At 47.4% G+C, this 17,662-nt stretch overlaps 1 protein-coding gene and 1 pseudogene across 4 annotated transcripts in view; both read left to right on the forward strand.

Moving 5' to 3' along the window:
- LOC146201211 (telomere-associated protein RIF1-like) overlaps positions 1-17,662 on the forward strand; it is a 310,221-nt gene that overhangs the window by 134,024 nt on the left and 158,535 nt on the right. For 3 of the 4 annotated variants that reach the window (XM_084595678.1, XM_084595679.1, XM_084595681.1), the window contains exons 18-20: positions 3,861-3,936; positions 12,989-13,137; positions 15,400-15,546. In XM_084595678.1, the coding sequence (XP_084451804.1) occupies positions 3,861-3,936; positions 12,989-13,137; positions 15,400-15,546 (372 nt within the window). The remainder of the gene's footprint in view (positions 1-3,860; positions 3,937-12,988; positions 13,138-15,399; positions 15,547-17,662) is intronic. The other variant, XM_084595680.1, reaches the window with a different exon arrangement.
- The window catches only part of LOC146201212 (uncharacterized), a 90,679-nt pseudogene that overhangs the window by 70,596 nt on the left and 2,421 nt on the right, over positions 1-17,662 (forward strand).

The following is a 17,662-nucleotide window of genomic DNA, read 5'->3' on the forward strand; positions in this document are numbered from 1 at the left end:
AAGATTTTCTGCCCCGATCGAAAATATGACCCGTATCGTCAGCCGCGAAGTCGAGTTTTGCAATTTCATGTAACGATATTGTTACGGTACCCAGTGAAAGAGACGATGACGAAGTGCTGGGCTAGTAGAGAAAGACGACGCTGCAGCTACGTCTGGTTCTCCTGTGAGTGTGTCCCTGACAGTGAACTGTTGCGGCTACGACGTACCATCGCCTCCTAATACCTCGACTTGCCTCGTAACATCTTGGTGGAGCTGCTGGTTTAGACACCAATACCACAAGCTGGATCTCCGTAGTGGCCGCCAACTTGGTGCTAGCACTATGCAGTCCGACGCAGCTACCTCTACAGTGGCACAACCAGCGCCCATTGTCGTCGTTGCGCAGCCTCGTGATCCGGGAACCTTTTGCGGCACCGATGACATCGACGTCGAAGACTGGTTCGCTATGTACGAGCGAGTCAGTAAGCACAACCGATGGGACGCAACGTTGATGGTTGCAAATGTCATTTTCTACCTGGCTAGTATGGCGCGCGTCTGGTTCGAGACGCACGAAGAAGATCTAACATCCTGGGACATGTGCAAAGAGAAGCTTCGGGATCTCTTTGTCAAGCCAATCGGACGCAAGCTCGGCGCTGAAAAGGACCTGGCATCGCGAGCACAGTCGTCGACCGAATCATATCTGTCGTACATACAAGACGTACTAGCTCTATGCCGCAAAGTGAACAGCGCCATGCCCGAGTGTGACAAAGTGGGCCACATCTTAAAGGGCATTGCTGATGACGCTTTTAACCTTCCATTTTGCAAAGATTGTACGACGGTCGACTCCGTCCTCGAGGTATGTCGGCGGTTTGAGCAAGCTAAACATCGTCGTATTGCTCCCTGCTTCGACCGCTTGTCAAACACAGTTGCTACGTCTTCGTGCGAAGATCTGCCAACACTGCAGCAGCCGTCCCATGAGCCGAACTGGACCAGGATCGTTCGCAGAGAGCTGGAGGCAATGGCCCCCATCGCATTCACACCTCAGCCGGCGGATGCTACTACAGCACTGATCCAAGCTGTCGTTCGCCAAGAATTCGCGAACATGGGCCTTAATGCGAGCGTAAGCCTCAGCTCTGGTCAGTCGTCCGCACAGCCATCTGTCCAGCCCACCGTTCCGGTGGTAGCTGCTGCGGCTCCGACTGCGCCCTTCCCGAAGCGATACCCCGCATCTACCCGACGCTACCGCAACCCAGAAGAATGGCGGACCTTTGACAACCGACCCATCTGCTTCAACTGCTCACGTGCCGGCCACATTTCTCGCCATTGCCGCAGCCGTTGGGTTCCGCCACCTCGATCTCGCTACTATCATGATCGCAGCACCGCCTACGGACCACACCCAACCTCTCTCCGTGATATGCCCTCTCGTGACTTTAACCCGCCATCCCCGCGCATGTCCAGCCGATCGCCGTCTCCCCAGACCCGCCGTTCCCGCTCGCCCCTACCTCACCGTTCCTCGTCCCCTCACTTCTCTGGCCCGCTCCCGGAAAACTGATCAATGCAGCTCCCGGAGGTGAAGCTGCATTGACGACCCGGCCCGAAAATCCTCTGCTGACCCTCGCTCATCGCTGCAATCTTCTAGATATCTGTGTAGATTATGTGCCTGTTACCGCCCTCATTGACACTGGTGCCCAAATTTCCGTCCTCAGCTCTTCGTTTCGCCGCCGACTCAAAAAAGTTGTCGCACCCGCCTCTTCATCAGCCGTTCGTGTCGCCAATGGAAGCGTCGCTGCCGTCGTGGGACTTTGCACTGCGCGCGTGAGCATTTGTGGTCGAACTACCCCTGTGCTCTTCACTGTAATCGACCGCTGCCCTCACGATGTGATCCTCGGCATAGACTTTTTAACGGTGCACTCTGCCCTGATTGATTGTTCAAGTGGCCTCCTTCGCTTAGACCTGCCTTTCTGCTCCGACCGCACAGATATCAAGCCACGCCTCTGCTCCGTCGAGTTTGTTCGCCTACCGCCCGAAGCTGCCATGTATGTTCCTTTGGCCCCGTTTCCTGCTATTCCTGATGGTACATATCGATGTTGTTCTCCACCGTAACGTCATACTCCCTCACGCTGTCCTGACCGTCACGGATACTCTCCCTTTTATCTACTCTTCGGCCGCGACCCTCTACTTCCCTTCGACACCTTACTGCCTCTTGATGATTCCTCCTGCAGTTACGCTTCTGATGCCATCGCCCGCGCTGATGCCGCCCGTCATATTGCTCGAGACTGACTTCGTGCATCCCAGCGTTCTCAAAAGCACCGTTACGATCTCCAGCACCGTGACGCCTACTACCCCCCTGCTCCCTCGTACTCCTCTGGCTCCCTTCTCGACGTGTAGGCATGTGCGAGAAACTTCTGCCCCGCTACGTGGGCCCTTACCAGGTCTTGCGGCAACTTACCGACGTGACGTACGAGATTATCCCTGTGAACCGCCACTCTCCGGCAAACCATCATCCAGAAGTCGTGCATGTCGCCTGTCTCAAACCTTATATCTGGCGCTCACCTGTGTAGTCTACGCACCGGGACTGTGCTTCTTCCGCGGGGGGGGGGGGTATTGTTACGGTACGCAGTGAAAGAGTCGATGACGAAGTGCTGGGCTAGTAGAGAAAGACGACGCTGCAGCTACGTCTGGTTCTCCTGTGAGTGTGTCCCTGACGGTGAACTGTTGCGGCTACGACGTACCATCACCTCCTAATATCTCGACGTGCCTCGTAACAATATTGTTACGGACGAGCTGAGGAAGAAGCGGGCAGTGGTGCGGGCAGGAGCGCTTGCGCTAGGCCCGCTACCGTATTCATTAAACGTCATCTCACGGTCATCGAACATCTCCTCGCTGTTCCCTATTCCTCTGTATTCATCGGCTTGCCCCTTCGTAACATTTGGTTGGAGGCGCTGAGTATGTCAATATCACCCCTCGTCTTGGCCCGGAGCTTCGGCGCCCTGCGACTTCTTGCGCCCTCAGCTGAGGGTTAGGAGGCATCGCATGGCTGTTCCCCAGCCTGCCGGACCCAGCAAGAACTTGCCGTTTCTCCGCCCCGACCTCCCGCCCCGACCACAAGACACGACAAAGGAGAGACTGACTCGAGAAGCCACACATGACCACAAGACACAAGGACAGAACCGAATGACCATATGTGACCCCACTGACCAGATGTGCCGACCAAAGACCCCACGACTTAAGATACTGCTACACTTGAAGACATGCCTTGGCCTCCGCCATCGGGTCGTGGCAACGTATGGCTCGAGAGTGTCTGTCCTGGGCCAAGGTTCATCGGAAATCATCGTGCCGGCAAGCCGTTCTGGTCTTCCTTCTTCCTCTTCTTCTTCAAGCACCCGGACACGCCCATCATCATGCCATGGAATCATCATCGGTAAACTTCCTCGTCCACAATCGGAGTGATTGCTGGGTGGGCCTGGGTCATGTTACGAACGAGCAAGGAGGAAGAAGCGGGCAGTGGCGAGGGCAGGAGTGCTCACGCTAGGCCCGCTAACATATTCATTAAACGTCAGCTCACGGTCATCGAACATCTCCTTGCTGTTCCATGTTACCCTGTATTCATCAGCTTGCCTCTTCGTTACAATATAAATAAATATTCTTTACTATCATCACTCATGTCATGGGGTGTGCTCACATGAAGCAAGTTAGTAGTCATAATCCTAATCGCATTCCTGCTGAAAAAAAAGGTACTAGTATTATTGTGCCTTATTCTCTCAGTGTTGGACTTGACTCAGTCACTCTTGCAGACATTTCGTCCTTTTATGACCTTGTGCATAGTAAGACAACACTTTTGTTGGTGCTTGGCAACTGAGTGGCCTTCTCTGTTTCCCTTGCAGGATATGGGTTATGTCGATGCAGTGTGTGACCTGCTGGCAGCTGCAGGCCCGTCATCCCAGAACTCGTCAGCCAGCAGTGAGTGTGCACTGTTTCTTCTGCCTCACTGCAATGGCTTTAGCAGCATATATTTACGTGATTAGAATATGGGGGTCATTTGAGCCTTCATTGAAAATGACATTTATCGCAATTATGACACCAGTTAAAATCACTGGTGTCATAATTGTCACGGTGTCATGGTGTCATGGGTAATTGGTGTCATAGTGTCATAAATAAATTAATGGTCAGAGGGGGGATCAGGTGAATAGCCCACCCCACCTTCCTTGTGCACTCGTAGTGGCACGTTAATTGCCCTGCATAGACTGGACTATAAAGAGGCCCTGCTGCGCGAATTGAGCATGTTTTTTTATTTATTGTATAATATAGGACATTAAGATGTCTGAATGTCCGAGAAATAGAGCTCTTGGTTGGGCTAGTTCGTACATGATTCACAAAGAAGAAGGCATACGCACTGGTTCTGTCGTTTTTGTGCTTCCTTTGTCCTCGCCCATTGCGCCATTTTTTGTGAATCTAAGAATGCTATGCTAGCCTGACTGCACTCACTGCAGTGCAAAGAGGCCTCTCGTATCCCTCCAATGCACCCAGTCTTGTGCCTGCTGCATTCATTTGACACCTGTGAACTTGACTTCATTCATCCGTCGAACTTTCTTTTGCCCGCCCCCTGCTACGCTTGCGTTCCTTTGGTATCCAATTTGTGACACTTTTCGACCATCGGTTGTCCTCTCTTCGAACTACGTGCCCTGCCCATGTCCATTTTATCTTCCTAATTTCCACTCTAATATTGTTACGTCAATTACGCTGCACCACACGACGCTGGGCATTGACTCGAGTTATTTTTCTTACCCACTCTGCACGCTTCCTATTTCTTAACATTACACCTACCATTTTCCAGTCCATAGCTATTTGCGTTGTCCTCAGTTTCAGTAGAACGCTCTCTGTTAGCTTCTACATTTCAGCCCTATAGGCGAGCACTAGTAAGATGAAACTGTTATTTTTCTTCCGGTTAATATGTTCCCGGAAAACACAATTTCCCAGTTACTATGTTCGAAATTTTGACACACTATGGTCGTATATTACGTTTTGCAATCAGCCGGACATAACGCAGGTGTGGAAATGGTACTCCATTTGCTCCATTCAGCTCCAAACTGTTTTTGCTGCTCCATGCTGCTCCAAAATGCAATTCCAAAACTGCTCCAAACTGGCTGCCTCGATGTTCTGCCGTCAAATTTAGCGGAACACGGGAACAGTGTCACAGCACTGGGTGCAACAGTGTCACAGCACTGGGTGCAAATTACCATTAAAATAATATTGCATATCCAAAATTTTGCTGATTTCCTAATAGCATACACTATCTTGGCCATGGGTAATTGTGATTGCTTCAGCTTTATTTGACATATTCAAAATCCAAAGACAGTTTTGCAAATGGGAAGAGCATGCCATTTTTGGAGAGAAATATCACAGTGAGGCTACTGATCGTTCAAGTTATAATATGTGGTCAAACTTCAAATGCCGTTATCTCGGTTTCATATTTTTGGTCAATCTCTACAGTCTTACGCAGGGTTTTAATAACTTCTTTATTCACACAAATAACTTTGATACCATTTTCTTCAGAGAAAAATGAGGTACCCGATGATATTTAGTTTTTTTGTTTAGGCAATGGATAAATATCAATTTGAGACTAGCTTAATGGGTTTCAGTGTCAAATAGTGAAGCCTTTTACTCTAGGCATAATATGAGAGGATGATGTGCCTTTACAGGAAAATGAAGGATGTCAATTCATGTAATTAAAAGCAACAAAATGCAGTGAGAAAGTTAATTAAAGCTGTGTAAGAAATTCACTAATTATGCTCTGGACTTTAATAGATATTTTTGATCTAAGACCACCAGCTCAATTATGATTACATTTTTGAAATCGGAAGAGAAAACTGCATCTGTGTGCAAAGTTTCGTGAGATTCTACCCACAACTAAAGAAGTCAATTTTAAGACCCTCGTCCCCCTTAAAAAGAGATGCGTTTTTTCCAATAAAATTCAGTTGATAATAAGCGCCTTGTAGAGTACAACCTCATTAATTCGAAGTCATCGGGACCGCGAGAAATCTTCGAATTAAGCGGGTTTTCGAATTAACCCAACACACCAAGAAATAAGACTTAGGCAAAAAAATTCGTTGCAGGAACGTGTCACCTTTATTCGGCATATTTTGAATTACTACTGAAAGTAATCAGAGATGCTGGTTTGCCGCGTCCGGTAGTTTGCGGCTCCTAAGGTCATGCTCTTGAGTTGGTCAAATAGACGAAACATCTCTGAACTTCCACCACGGCACTCAACAAAACTGCGGATAACGTTCAGCGATCCGATAACTTCACCAAGAGCAGGTGCTCGGGGAGGCTCGTCGGTGACGTCGTCGCTATCGTCGCTGTCATCGCGCATGTTCGTACCAGCAGTGATCTCACTCTCCAAGTCAGAGTAGCCAGTCTGCTCTTCGCTCTCAATGTTGATATACTCGGCGAAGCCGACTGCGTTGGACTCATCCTCGGTCTTCGAACAAGCGCTCTTGCCTGCTTCCTGTATCAAGCAGAACTTCTGCTGCAGCGTTAAAGTCTTGTACTTTGGCATTTCTGCACTGCTACGGTCACAAAGCTAGCACTTCTGCACAGTCCCGCCCAAAAAAACGGCACAGTAGCCGACCCCTAACCACAGCGCACAACACAAAGAAATGGCACAGGCGAGACCGGCGCGGCGGTGGTGGTGGCGTACTTGCAGCGTCGGAGGCACGGGGGAAGAGTGGGCGAAGCACACCAAGGGATGGAGTGGGGGCGAGGTCACGTGATAAAAACCGGTATGCCCGCCGTGTTGCAGTGAAGCACGTCTTCTCTGCAGGCGCGTGTTTCGGCGGTGCGCGAGGCGCACTGTGGACCGATTTTTGTGCAGAGAGTGCTCCGGCTGGGGCGCTTCGCCTATAAATCATCACCATTACTATGTGGCTTTGCCTCGCGGCTCTGTAGGGCCGTCATTTCGCCGGGTTTGCGGCGAAACATGGATCAGGCATTGCCGCATAGCAGTCCAAATTTTCGAATTAACCGGGCTGGCGCAGGCCGCCTGTTCGAATTATCCGGCCAAATTTACATTGGAAAATACGGGACCGCAGAAAACCTTCGAATTATCCGGGATTTCGAATTAATCGAGTTCGAATTATCGAGGTTTTACTGTATGTTCTTTTCTTTTCTTGTTCGTCTTCTTTTTGCGCTGTTCCATTATTATGATTCCATACCAACTAGCCCAATTAGCCGTCCTAGCTAAATGCAGCAGAGCTCACCCACACCCATGCTGCTGCACTCGGCAAGGCCCATCTCACTCGCTCGCGTGGCACCATTGGGCAGCGGCTTCTGCTTGCACACTAGAGCACTGCAGCGCCCGTTGCGGTGCCGGGAAATCTACCGTATACAGTCGTGCCTCGTTAATATGGACACTTTGGTTTCCGACCAAAACTGTCCATAAAGCGAGTCATCCATAATAGCGAGTCATGAATAAAAACGAAAAGGATTTTATTGAGAAAAAAGAATTGTAATTAACGACTGCTTTTGTACATAACGGTGTGCACTGGACTCAAAATTTCACAGAACACCGGCAATTTTGAGTGCATTATCGTTGTCATTGTTGTCTTCGAAAAATTGTAGTGCAGTCTAAAGCGACTCGCTTACCAGGACACCCGTGATGTTGGGCTTTGTGTTGGTCTAACTTTAGAGCACGAACTCCTCACTGGCCGATGAATCAGCGTCTGATTCTCTACTCACCGCCACTTCCAAAATGGCCTCTTGACTGAGCAAAGTAGCCGCTAAGTAGCTGCTTGAGATTCTCCTGAGGCGAGGAAACAGCTGAGCTGTCGATACTAGTCCCTCGCGGCTTGGATTGACTGAGATGGCTTTTGCCACTTGTATTCACAGATTTCTTCGCGCCTGCGTTCAGCTTTGTTCTTTTGCTCCCGCCATGCCAAAAGCCAGACTCAAGTTGAGGGATACAAGCTCCTGATGCTTTGCACTTTTTTGCCTAGTTAACCTTTCTGCTTTTTCGTTCTCCTGATTCTTTCTTTTTTTGCCTTGTACTGTTCCTGTAAGGAAGCAAGGGAGTCAAGTTGACAAGCTGCTACGCAGAGGGCTATCAAACATCCCATCTTCTTGGCGCCATTTTTATGTGTTCCTATAAAACAAACACTGCGAGCTGAAGTACAGTTTAGAACGACGGCTAGCCGACTACGAAGAGCTCAGACCTTGTCAAGGCTGCATCGTTGACTCAAAGCGAAGCCGACATGCGGACCGCCTAGTGTGCAAAGTTTGGCAGTTTGGCAGCGCAACAGGGACGAAAACCAGGAGCATGAGAGGGAAGCGCGTCCAGGACGGGACGCCCGGTCCCAGTTACGTGTTCGTACATCGCCTTTCTTTTGTCGCTCTACTTTGTGAGTGTGTCTTAACTCTCACCGAAAAGCGTTAACGGCTTCATGGAACACACATTGCGCTTTGGGAAAGAAAACTTCAGTTCCCACCGCCACTGTAGGCACTTGTCTTTCTTCCTGCCATTTCTTTATTACGCTTTTACCGGCCTCTCTTTCACGTTCAGCAGAATTTATTGCAACCACATGTTGCTGTTTTCCCGACTGCGGCGGCACTTCCGCTGCACCCAGAAATCTCTGGGTTCCCCCCTTTCAGGGTCTTTCTTACGCTGACCCTCGGTTCGCTGTGTACGTTCCTCTCTCCGCTCTTGTGTCCCCCCCCCCCAAAAAAAAATAAACGACGACACGCTCGCTTTGGTTCTTTTCAACCCCACGGGACTCGTTCAGGCATCCCGCCCCTATCGGCTGTCGCGTAGGTTCGCGGACGGCACGTCCTTCTTTAACTTACGTTCGGACTCCTCTGATTTTTTCAAGCACTGTCCATATTAACGATACAAAAATACATGGGCCCAAGTGGGGCGCGTGCATCCTTCCCCTGTCCATTGTCCAGACAGCGAGTTTCCATATTAACGAGGCATAAATACATTGAAAAAGTTTCATCCCCAGAAAAACTGTCCATAATTCGGGTCGTCCATATTAACGGGGCACGACGGTATACTTGCATAATGCTCGCCCATTTTATCGCGGAAAATTGATATGAAATCGGTGGTGCGATAATTATAGAAGGAATAATTTCGAGCTGATATTTTGGAACACTGAAAGCAAATTTCAATAGGTTTGGTTGGTTTGGTTTGGTTAGGTTTGTGGGGTTTAAAGTCCCAAAGCGACTCAGGCTATGAGAGACGCCGTAGTGGAGGACTCCGGGAGTTTCGACCTCCTGGTGTTCTTTAACGTGCACTGACATCGCACAGCACACGCACGCCACACCGTTTCGCCTCCATCGAAACGCAGCCGCCGAGGCCGGGATTCGATCCCGCTTCCTTGGGCACAGTAGTCGAGCGCCGTAACCACTGCGCCGCCCCGGCGGGGGGCAAATTTAAATAGGCGTGAATCGGTATTCTTAGGCCAGCTATTGTAATTATAACCAAGATATTGCTTTCAAGCAGAACTTACCTGTGTTATAGAAGTACAGTGCCGCCAAAAGCATCTAAAACATTTTATTTGCCACATGCAGCTCATCATCACTCCCCGCGTTTCATGGCATAATGTTCAATGCAGACCATACAGTTCTACTCTTGATCAGAGTCTTGATCCAAGTTCGTGTCAACACTGCAATTGCTGTCTCCAGTAGCGTACTACGCAGAACTCATTGACGCCGAAGTTCTTGCTGGCAGCGCGGTTGCCATACTCTAGTGTGTACTCGATAGTTTTCAGCTTAAAAACAGCTGTATAGCTTGCGTGATGCAGCACCAAGAACGTGGTAGGTGTTGGAACAAAACAAATCGCCACCTGGTTGTGCGCACACACAACTAGGCCAGCTAGTTTCAGTAGCGCTCCAAAGATGGCGCTTGCTGCTACTGGCAGATGGAATTCCGATCAAGCTGGTTAATAAACTTGGTCCAAGAAGTAAGGAAACGTTGTTAAAAGCTTCGGAAACAGTCATAACAAATAAGAAAATTCCAGACAGCTGGCGGCTGAGTAAAATGAATTTGATTTGTAAAGGGAAAGGAAATAGGATGCACATAAAATCCTACAGGTCGATTATCATAACATCTGTTATGTACAGGTTAGCCATGCAGGCGGTGAAATTAAAGGTGCAAGCATGGGTAGAAAGTAACAAGATACTCGGAGAACTTCAGAACGGCTTTAGAAATGGTAGGCGCTTAGACGACTGCCTGTTCGTGCTTACCCAATGCATCGAAATATCTAGAGTGGAAAATAGACCTTTGTATTTGGCCTTCCTGGACATAAACGGGGCGTACGACAACGTAAACAGGGAGCTCCTGTGGAACATATTAAAAGAAGAAGGTATCGGTCATGAAATAACAGATTTCCTACAGGAAATATACCGAGATAACAAAGTAGAAATGACGTAGCAGAAAGTATGCAACATGTCAAAGTATGCAAAGGATTAAGACAAGGCTGTCTTCTATCACCGGTGCTGTTCATGCTTTATATGATAAACCTGGAACGGAGGATACATGACAGTAACCTAGGTTTTAACCTGACATATAGATTAGGTGGAAAGGCGGTAGAGCAGCGCCTTCCCGGTTTGATGTATGCCGACGATATTGTGCTGCTAGCTGAGAGTCTGGAAGAATTGCAAACTCTAGTTAAGTATTGCGGAGACGAAGGGGACACTCTAGGCTTCAGTTCCAGCGCAGTTAAGTCTGGTCTGATGATTTTCAACGGCTCAACTGATCAGGGTCTTAAAATACAAGGCCATGAAATACCTAAAGTAGCTGAATATAAATATCTGGGGTATGGGTAAACGAAGGATTGGCATACATTGGAAAGCATGAGCAATCACTTAAGGCCAAAGGGCGAAGGAATGCCGGGATAATGAAGCATAGGGCATTGTGGGGATACAACAGGTATGAGGTTTTGAGGGATATTTGGAAAGGGATTATGATGCCCGGACTTACTTTCGGAAATGCAGTTTTGTGCCTACAAGCAGAGGTACAGTCGACATTAGAAATAAATCAGAGATCTGTTGGACGATTAGCACTAGGTGCCCACGGCAAAACTACAAATGAGGCGGTACAGGGAAAGATGGGCTGGGCATCTTTCGAAGTACGGGAAGCTCAGAGTAAAATATTATATGAGGAACGCCTGAGGAAATTGGACAGTAACAGATGGGCAGCTAAATTATTTAAATACCTATACCTAAAAAGTGTTGGCTCAGAATGGAGGAAAAGAACTAGGAAACTGACCAGTAAGTATGCTGGTCACAAGGACGAAGAAATAAAAAGCGTTAAGCAACAGGTGAAAAACACAGAAGGTAAAAATTGGATAAATTTGATGGAAAAAAAAAAAGTGTGGAACTATACCGAAAGTGGAAAAGGCAGATCAGGAAGAAAGCTTTCTTTGATAACTCAAGACACAGTGCCCTACTTTTTGAAGCTAGATCAGGGGGCCTTAGAACACGCAGCTAAAAAAAAAGGAATTTAACCATGAAGATGACACATGTGCAGGATGGGGTAAATCCACAGAAACAATTAATCATATTATATTCAAATGTAATGGTATCCATCCGGAAGTCGATGCAGGTGCAGTCACTCTTCCTGAAGCTCTAGGGTTTAGAGATACCAGTGGCCGGATGAATGAACCTGCGGTAGAAGCTAGCAAAAAAACGATTGGAAGATTGATGGCTTAAAAGCAGAAAAGTGACATAATGTTAGTAATGAAAAAACAAAAATTCAATAATTAGAACGATGGTATAGTTAACCAATCTAAAACAATAATTAAGATATAGGGGAAAAAATGAGCATGATAGCAACTGCTACCACCCCGTTTCAAAGGGTACGCTCCTATATTCCATCCATCCATCCATCCATCCAGATGACTCTCACGGTGGTAATTTTGGGGGTGCGTGATTATGCAGGGAAAAAAAAATTCCAATTTTTGACATCAGTGTGGAAAATGCCAGCATTACGCAAGTAAATACGGCAATGCGGATCGCGCCTCCTCACAAGGCGTGAATATGTCGCCTGTCCTACTGCCCTCTTCCAGCCATCATACCTCAACAGTTGAACCTACTTCGTTACCTTCATGTTTCTGCCCTATTGGGGAATACTCAAGGCGACAAAACCAGAGCTTCCCTTGCACTAGTACTACGCTAATAGGTAGTTCAAGCTCATAACAAACAGCACAAAGGACGGGATAAGGACAACAACATCTTTCTTGTCCGGTCCTTTGCGCTGTTTGTTAAGATTACTTTGCATAAACTAGCCAAGCTAGCTACTGTTCAGTCATATCTAACCTCATTTATGATTTTGGTTTCAGTTTTGTCTTGCCTGAGAAATAATAGTTTTCGTGCAGTCAGATACACAGAAATGTGTTTCTTTTACATTATCGAAGGCCTATGTGCGCGTAAATGTGTGTCTAATGAATAGTGTATGCAAAGTATGTTGTCAAAACAAGTGCAATTATGAAAGCATATCAAAATTGCCGTGCAGACTCAGCCTGCCTACACTTTGAAGGGCCGCTGACAGGTAGCACAGCCATCGGTGTGTGCACGGTTTGTTATACTCATGCTGTTCTGTCTTGTAATGTAATATTGATCTAATAGAATGTTAACCATTCTATTATGGTACAGTATTCCAGAGCATGATTCGCTATATTTCTTGAGGGACTACATTCTCCTGCGGAGTCAGCTGATGCTCTTCAGCTGCATAGCTTTTGCCGCATAGCCGCAGAAAGTTATTCCGCGTATAGTTTCAGTGAAGAAGAGAAAATTGCCGTGCCCAGTGCATGTAATTACCAGGAAAGATCATTAATGGTGATGGACTGGATTCCAAGAGAAGGTAATGGTAGCAGGAGTGGCGGGAAATCACGTGAATGAAAGAGCATGAGAAGTATGCAGGGATAATGTAGATGCAGCGGGTACACCTAGCCAGGTGCTGAGAAAGGCTCTAGGTTGCTGTTACTGGACACAGCTGTGTGCTGTCTTCATGCTCTCACAGGTGGCTCTTCCCCGGGGCCCTCCGTACTCTCAGTCCCTGCCCGCTGGGGGCAGCGGCCACACCGTGGCAGCGCCCTGGCTGAGCTGCAGCCCTACTGCCAAGCACTGGCCTGGGCCCTGGGTGCCATTTCCAATGTGAGTCCGGGAGAGGTGGGTAGGTTTTCTCTGGTGCACTTCACGCTGTTGTGCTGGGCAAGGGGAGCAGCCAGTTACTCTGTCTTGGCTCAAAGCAGGCACCGTGAACCTGCTCTAAGAATAGCTCCATTATATTCCTCCTCTGTCTGAATGGCACCGGTCGACTCTGCCAGCACCATCTGTGGCTGTATGATTTGTGTTGTAAGGAAATGCATTCAGGGGCAACGGTTTAATAAAATCGATGCAAAGCTCCAAGAAGATTGCAAATGCTTGGCTCTGCTACCGTAATCTACCACAAAATCGCTCTGTGGTACACTTTACATTGGTTAAAGAAAAACATCACTTGCATGCACAGCTGTACTCTTATTTTACCCAAGTAAGCACTGTTGCCCTATCCACCGGCAGTTTCGTCCACTGGCCCCTGATTGGCTAACTGCTGTCATGTCCGACCTGGCACCAAACTTCCATCAAGAAAATGGCACAACATGTGATGTAAATAGGGGTGTGTGAATAAATGAAATTTTCGAGTACGAATCAAATATGAGTGCGGGAAAAAAAATGCCTCTGAGTGTTGAATATCTGATCAATAATAAAATTTGAAAATAAAAAGTAGCAAACATTCTTTGTCTTGTTTATTTCAGAATTAATATGACGTGCAAGTAAAATTAAACTAGAATTGTACAGAAGTGCGTCGGCTACTGAAAAATCGAATATAATTTTTGGCAGAATTCCACATCCCATTTATTTGTTCAAGAAGCACTTGCACGAAACTGGGTGTAGCTATCATGCTGCTGCTGAATATAGTAAACCCTCATCAATTTAGCTTTCAAGGGTCCAGATAAAATGTCCAAATTAACCGAAAGCTCAAATTATTGAATGGGCCTGAAAAAACTGCCACAGACCATTTGCATCAAAGTAATTTTATTTGATGAACACCTGCATGATGGTTGTCTGCATTTGAGAGAAACACAATGTGAGACTGAGGGTATATTCCCTGGTTTCATCAAATTCTTCTCTTTGCGCTTGCTGTCAAGAAAATTCTTTTTTTCAAAAAGGAACATCCCTTCTCAGAAAACGGTCTCGCTGCATTTTGAGCATGTATTGCGGTGAAGCATGCAGTGTGGTGAATTAAAAAATTTTCGTCATATTCTGCAATTTTGAATATCAGTTTTTTCAATAAGAATCGAAAAACAAACGTATCCGATTCATATTTTAAATTTTGAATCTTTGCACACCCCTAGTTGCGAACCGCACTCGCGCAAAGTCATGCTTCAAGGTGAACCTGTGGTTTGTGTGTGTGGGGGGGGTGGGGGGTCGGTCTGGGTGTTGTGACCACCAACATGTGTCTTGCAGAAGAGAAAAGCAAAGTGCCAATAGGCTGCGCAAATGTGGATATGTCAGTCTTGCGTGACAGTACATTACACTTGGGCAAAACAATTGGCAGATATTTTGGTAGCATTGGAAGTGAGGACATGCTTTAGTGCCACCTCTCTGCAGGGCCTACCTGATGCACAGAATGGAATAACGTGAACTGTAATTTGAAAGCCCCGAGTCTAAAATAAGTGGAATAAGAGGTTGTATGCATAGATTTCCTTTGGCCCAGTTCAAGTTTCTCTTTCATATTTATTGACGAAGGACCTTAAATTTGCAGTCTTTCCCTGGTACGCCTAGCTTGTAAACACCAAATTACCTTCTTCTTGAAAAGGGAAGTGGGTAAATGGCACCAGACGCATACTTTGCTGCCATTGCTGAGGCTGAAACCTGAAACCTAATGACGAATCTTGAAGTCAGATTAAGGATCTAGCAGTTAGAGAGGAAATGGCATGTTGGCGGAAAACTAGAAGCCGACACACCATGCACAGAACTGGCAGGATGGTCACAGAAAGTATATACCAAGCAAAGGCAAAGCGAACCAATTGGCAAGCTTCGCCGAGTTGTCGTTATAGTGCATCGGGTGAAAAGTACAGCCTCGTTCTGTTTGCATTTCACTGGCTGTTGCACCTTCAGTGAACTGCGAGAGAGCAGTAGCTGAGGAAAGAATGTGTGTGTACAACACTGAGAGCACTTTGTTGGGCGAGTCGGTCGTACATACTTAAGGGAATTGCGCTAAAAAAGACACGGACGTGAAGAGGACATAGACGGGCGCAAGCGTAATTCCTTTGTTTAAGTAATGTACAACACTTGAGCTAAAAAAATGAGAACAACTGCTCCTGTTTGACCGCATTGCTGTGAGTCTTGGTAATTCTCCCTTTTCTCCAACTGGACATGATCGCACAGGCACGCCGCTCAGCATCTGGTGGAAAGCTGGTACGTCCGGTGCAGGACTTGGTTGGCTGCCTGCGGGGCGTTCCACCGCTGATCGAGGCAGTAGGCCTGCTGGCACCGGCAGTGTCTTCACTGCTGGCCTCTGGACAGGCCCCCAAGGTGAGTGTTCGCGACATTGTTTGGATACAGGGAGGCTCTAAGGGTGTGCACTTGATGTGTGAGATCGAGTTAAATGGCTCTCATTGCAAGTAATTTTGATAATTTAAAGAGAGCAAAAATGCCCGATGTATTGTGGGATGTACAGGTATCCGGAATGGTGCATCCATAGTTACATGTAGTACAGTCGAACCCGGATATATCGAACTCGAAGGGGATCGCGAAATAGTTCGATATATCGATAATTCGATATACAAAAATCGGCTTGTGACGGCAGTTACGGTGCGAAAAAACGATACCGTATTTGTCGCGTAATCAACCCACTCGCATAATGAACCCACCCTCCACTTTTGCACACGAGAATTTGAAAAAAAAAAAAACAAAACAAAAATGCGTTAAGGCCAGCTCGCTCACATGCAAGCGACTGAGCGATCTCAGCGACGAGCGGCAGCGACAGAGCGAAAGTTTTCAAACCTGTTGGAACTGCGTCCCTCTCGCCGCTCGAGCCACCGCGGCAGCTCAAAACAAGGTTTCTGTGTCGCCGCGGCCGCAGAAATCGCGAGCATTTTCGCTTGCATGTCGATGGCGCGTGTCAGTCCGTTTCGGTCGTCTCATCCACAGCTCATTGGCAGCGTGCCAAGATGCTGCGCAGCGATAACGTCAGGGCGCGTTTATCTTTTGATAGCTCCTGCGGTGGCGGGGAGCGAACTTGGTAGAGTGCCCGTGATGGCTTGATTGCACAAGCCTGGTTCGATTTGTCACGCTGCGCTTGTGGCGGGCGTCATGATCGCAGCAGCTGACCGCATGGTTTCGCTGGTTCATACATGCAAGGATAAACGATAAAAAAAATATATATAATAAACATCCCCACAAAAAAAAAAAAAAAAAAAGCCTGCCGCTTCCCTAACATCCGCAGCCGCCATATCTTACGCTACGCCGCGCGTACAGCACAACAATAAGAAAAAATGACTCTCTCAAAAAAAAACACAGAGCTGCCGCTTTTTAACATCCGCAGGCGCCATAGCCACGTCAGCCGCTGCGCCGCCGCACGCAGAAGGTTCGCAACACACGCTGGAGAAAGCGTCCAACGTCTGCTAAAAACGGGCTGAGCTGGCTTGGCGCATGCGTTGCGCGTGCTGAAGGAGAGATATAGCTCGGCAAAAGAATGGGCACACCCACGCACATGGCTTGCAAACGTCATGTGCATGAAACAACTGCAGATGCGCGCGCCTTTGGGGAATGGGCGCGGCGCTGCGAAGACCAGCCGTCGCCTCTCATTCCTTCCGCACGTGGCTTGAAAACGTCACGCGGCAAACGGCCAAGGGTGATGCGATCGTGTTTGGGGAAGGCACACTTTCCAGTGCGTTGTGCGGAGTTCGATATATCGAACGACCGGTGAAATTGAGTTCGATATATGACGCGGCTTTCCTATACTTTTACATGGGATTTTCAAGGGGATATTTCGTGAGTTCGATATAACCAAATTTCGATATATCCGGGTTCGATATAACCGGGTTCGACTGTATATACAGTGGAATCTAGAGATAAATGGAAATCGGTTAAATGGAATTGGTGCTTAAATGCAATAAAATCCTTGGAGTTGGCTGGTTTTGTACTAAGGCAGCGTAAAAAAAGAATCTCTTTAATTGCAACTCGAATCATCTCGGACCACTGCTTGTTAGGCACATACATCACTACTGTGGTTTTTGCCAAAGCCCTCCACCACCACTGGTTTCTATCTCCAGTGATTTTACCATATCTACTCGAGTAATGAACGCACTTGCATAACGAACGCATTCACAACTTTAGTTGTCAAAACTTGCAGTTTTTTTTCTCCCGCTTAATAAATCTGCTCTTACAGGGTGCGCACAGGTCCTTGAAAACCTTGAAAACTTGAATTTGAAAATTTCATTTTCAAGGTTTTTGAAAATCCTGGAATTTTTGCTGCTCCTTGAAAATCCTTGAATTCCTAGCGTACTGCATGCAAATGGTTATTAATAAAAAAAAAACGTGGTTAAAATATTTGTATTTTCAATATTGTGTTTCAGTATCTGCGTCTCAGGCGTAAAAGATAAGTTTGTGCTAATATAGGCAACGTTGCGTGACGCTTAGCCACATT

Source organism: Amblyomma maculatum, chromosome 2 (assembly GCF_055883805.1).
Source record: "Amblyomma maculatum isolate TAMU_Amacu chromosome 2, ASM5588380v1, whole genome shotgun sequence".
In the NCBI taxonomy this organism is placed as follows: domain Eukaryota; kingdom Metazoa; phylum Arthropoda; class Arachnida; order Ixodida; family Ixodidae; genus Amblyomma; species Amblyomma maculatum.